Here is a 4,302-nt window from a genome sequence, read left to right on the forward strand (position 1 = left end):
GCGGCCACCTGTCCACCCCGGCACCACGAACAGCCGCCGGCCGAAGCCCACCTCGCCCCCGCCCCGAACGGCCTCCGGCGGCCGGGAGCCACGGCTCCTCCCTCGGCCTCGGCCTCGGCCCCGGCCCCGGCCTCAATCCCGGCCTGCTCGCACTGTAGCGGCTCCATCGCTGCGAATTCAAATACCGCGCGCGCACCCTTCAGCAGCGCGACCGACGATTGCTTCTGCCTGCCGGCCAATCCGGGGCCTGTTCTTCCGTATCGGCGGTTCGGTGCTCGGCCGCCAGGCGGGAAGGCAGGTTTTGTCTGGCGGGGGGGCACAGCGTCATCCCTGAACCAGAGGGATATTCATGAAGGCTGCACTTTAAAAGGACTCCGTTTCGGGATGTAAGGTGTGCGCCTTGGTGGAGCAGAGACTCTCCGGTACACCCAGCGCTGTTTTGCTCACTTTCGCTTGCTAATAAATTTTACTGACCACTAAAATTTTAAGGTGGTGATTTCATTTTAAATTATGATTAATCCATAACAAAGGACAACAGGCATACAGTTAAATACATGTAAGGAAGACAAAAAAAAATCGAAAAACAGGAAGAGGGATGCCTACTAGCTGATGCTTGCGGGCAGTTGGTGCCTGCAAATTAAGACCTGTAACAATTGGTGAGCTATTATACCTTAAATATTAAGAAATTATTTTTATCAAATGATGTTTAACTTTGTATTTAAAATGTAGAGAGAAAATATCCTAACCTTGAGAATAGATATAACCTGGCAGAAACAACAAGGCAGATAAGAATTACCATCTTGGCAGACAACAGATCTAGGAAACATCCAAGGAGAAGAATTTGCTCTCGAAAGACTCATGACCATAAGAGGGAAAAAGGGAGTAGGGGGTTAACTCCCCAAATGACCACCTGAGACCCCACATATGTGTAGTGTAATTTTGCAACACCAGCATTATATAAATGTAATAGATAGAAAGGTGGAAAAATTGGAAAAATGTGTGAATATTAGTATCTTTAAGGAATATAAAGAATTAACTTTTGTTTTAGTGTATACATGTTAGGTAGAATGATCCCATGTGCATCCAGTGCTGCAATAAATAATGCCTGCCTTCTAAAAACTTCAAACTAAGTCTTAAGAGACCAAATTTACAGTAACAAGAGTGGTAGGCAAAGAATAATTAATCACTTGGAAGTGAAGGTAGACACAGCTCTCTGACCAGTATTCTCCTACAGGTAGACAGTTACTAGATACGTTATTAATACATATTTATTTTACTGGATTTTTATGGAAGTTAATAAAACTGCACTCTGACTAATCTGGCAGATGCTACTCTCTACCACAAACACCACAAGTGAAAGGTAGATATGTTTTATTCAAAGCCCAAAACACAGAAATAGTATACATTATACACAGAGTTACACACAGTGCCAAGGTTCTGCATGAGTTCAGATAGGAGTTATCAATATTTAATTACAGGTAGAGCTAGATCCCAGATAATGGAAGAATTCAGCTCTTCGGCAGTGCTTATCTTGTAATTTGTGCTCATGGCATATTTATTCTTGATTGCCTGCAGAGAGAGAAATTTGATTAAGTGTACCCTGTTTACAAACTTACACTATTCCAGCTCATCTGAGGCTTGGTGGTCAAGCCAAACACATTCTAGCACAGAAAAGACCAGTTCATGGCTGGCTCATGCAACTTTGGCAAGATAGAGACCTTCAGCTGAAGTGAGTCGGTCTGATTCGTCTGACAGCAGTGGCTCAGCCGAGCCAGCTTCAGACACTCAATCACACATAATCCCCACTTGCACTGTGCAGTTCTTACTTTATAATGGGTACTGCCCTCATTCACAATAATAATGTTCCTTTGCTATGTGCTGCATAACTGGGAGAAGGTTGCTGTCAGTGTAAGACGTGCAGTGCTGCAGAGTTGGTGTCTGAAAGGAAAATAATTCATTAGACAAGCCTACTAGAACAATATGAGTACACCGAGTTCTTTGTCTTCTGTTGGGCTTGGGTAATTGCAGTCTCCTGTCTCGCAGAGGAGGGTTGACAATTACTGCCCTAGTGCTGTCCCCTTGTAAAGGGCCAAGGGGAGACAAGAACATGTGAAGATACCATGAGGGAAGCAGCAGGCATGCACCTGGCCCAGAGTAGCCTTTTAAGCTGGTGCACAGGCACAGACAGAGTCCCACACTAGAAGGTGGTCTGACAAGCATGACTTACCCACTTGCATCCCTTAAGGAGTTTCAGAGTCAAACAGGCAGCAGCCGCTGCAATTTTGGATGAAGGGAAGTAAACCATATCATAGTCCATAATGCACAACTCCATCAGGTACTTGGCCAGAGAATACTCTCTGAATTTCACCTGCAGTAGATCAGAGTTGAGTATTGGCTATCTCCAAGGCAAAAGCTTCCTGTCAAGCCTTTGTTTAGTCAAGCAGGGAGAAATACTTCCTTAAGTGAACATTTCCATTAAGCAATAGGCTTAAAATTTAAGTAATTTAATCACAGAGAGTCCTGAGCTGCATTAAGCTGTTAACAGTGTATGACCACTCCTTTCAGTGGCAGCTGGGTGGTTACCTGCAGTACCAGGCGGGAGTTTTGTGGTTTAGACTCATGTGACTAAATGCAAACGAGACCTGTTTCTATCATACATGGGAGACAGGTCTCAACCAGGCTTCGTTGCTGAACTGTTGCAGTACTCAAAAGTTTTGAAGCATTTTAACGAGCTGCCACAGTCGAGTATTATATTTTTCAGTTGCTTACAGCAACACCTGTTCTCAGCATTACCTTTGCTATTTTTGCAATCCTCCTTAGGAAGTGTGGAGGGAGGGGACAACCCAGGCAGAAGTCCAGGGCTTTCAGGATCTTCCTCTCCATATGGTGGACTTAGAACTTTGTGTAAGTGCCACCAGTTATACACAAAAAGTCTCCAATACTCATGGGATAAACCTCTTCGTACTTGCTGGCAATTAACACAGCTGAGACACCAGCTGCAATGTTTTCTTGGCAACATCATTGTCCTGTAGTAAGATGAAATAGAAATTTATCTGAATGACTTAGCTCAGAACACTGCTTTTCAAGGTAGCCAATGTTAAGGTTTGTTCCATATCAGGATGTTCATTCTGGCATATACTGAATAACTGTACATCAGCTGTTACCTCTGTTGGCAACAGGAGGGGTATTAGAAGACTTTGAGATCAAATTAGGGAGAAGAGTAAGGAATATTGGTATATCAGCTCACTGTTCATAGCTGAGAGGGTTATGTGGTGCATACAATTCAAATCAAATGCCCTCTGTTGGTCACTTTATTTTGTTAAAGTTAACATGTCTAGCCACATACGATCAGTGCTGGTTGTGCTTTAGGGCTTAGGGGAAAAGCATTGCCTGACACTGGGCATGAGACACTCACCTGCAGGAATCGATCAATGATAGCAACTGTCATGTACAAGGTTTCCTGAAGGAGCATGCATTTTATCTGTATTTGCAGAAGCCAGTCTACTAGTAAGGCATGCATATTCACATCAATTTCCCAACCAGCCAGGTATTTGGGTCTGATAGTTTGATTTTTCTGTGTGGAGGGAACAGAGTTAATAGATGTAGTCACTTAGGTGAAGCATTTGCAGTGCCTCGACTCTGTTGCATCTTAAGGCTTATCAAGGAGTTCAGTAGAGGAATAGCCCATAGGTGTAGACCACAGGGCACAAGGTTTCTTTGCTTACTAGAGATGGGCTAGAAAGAACATGGTACTAGTACTACTAGTTAAATTGGTTTAACAACCAGGACCTGTTTATCTTATCAGCTCAGTTTAATCTTGTATTTTAAAGTTGAAGGATCACTTATTTGTGTCTCAGGAAAATCCACAGGTGAAAATGAATACCAGCTCCAAGCTGATAATGAACTAATGAGAGGTTCACTGTGTGAGCAGATGCCCCTTGCAGTTCTAACCTACTCTTACCAACCTCAAGTTCTCCCAGATACTTGTAGATGTCCTTCTCATAGTCGATGCACAAGTCCAGGTTAGTATTATCTTCTGTGTCTACATCTTCCTTATCTACATATCCCACATCAAGCAAAACATCAGAAAAGGCCCGAACCAGCTTGACGTCTCGCATGGCACATCCAGGTGTTTCCACGGCGCTTAGAGGCTGAGGCTCCGACTACAAGGAAACTCGGGATCATCGCGGGAGCACCTGCCTCCGCCACCCAGTGCGGGCCAAGCGAAGCTGCACCCACCAATTCCCCAGGGTGGGAGCGCTGCAGGGGCTCACGGCTCCTGCCCCAGGGCCCCGGGCGAGC

General features: G+C 44.7%; 1 protein-coding gene across 1 annotated transcript; it reads right to left on the reverse strand.

Moving 5' to 3' along the window:
* Positions 1–1,362: 1,362 nt before the first annotated feature.
* CCNB1 (cyclin B1) lies at positions 1,363–4,158 on the reverse strand. The gene is given in 8 exon segments (XM_026865577.1): positions 1,363–1,569; positions 1,827–1,865; positions 1,867–1,938; positions 2,228–2,368; positions 2,794–2,996; positions 2,999–3,026; positions 3,416–3,574; positions 3,966–4,158. Coding segments are annotated over 8 exon segments (903 nt in total). The 5' UTR covers positions 4,119–4,158; the 3' UTR covers positions 1,363–1,461.
* Positions 4,159–4,302: the final 144 nt, after the last annotated feature.

This window comes from Athene cunicularia (genome assembly GCF_003259725.1).
Source record: "Athene cunicularia isolate RWA chromosome Z unlocalized genomic scaffold, athCun1 chrZ_part1, whole genome shotgun sequence".
Classification (NCBI taxonomy): Eukaryota; Metazoa; Chordata; class Aves; order Strigiformes; family Strigidae; genus Athene; species Athene cunicularia.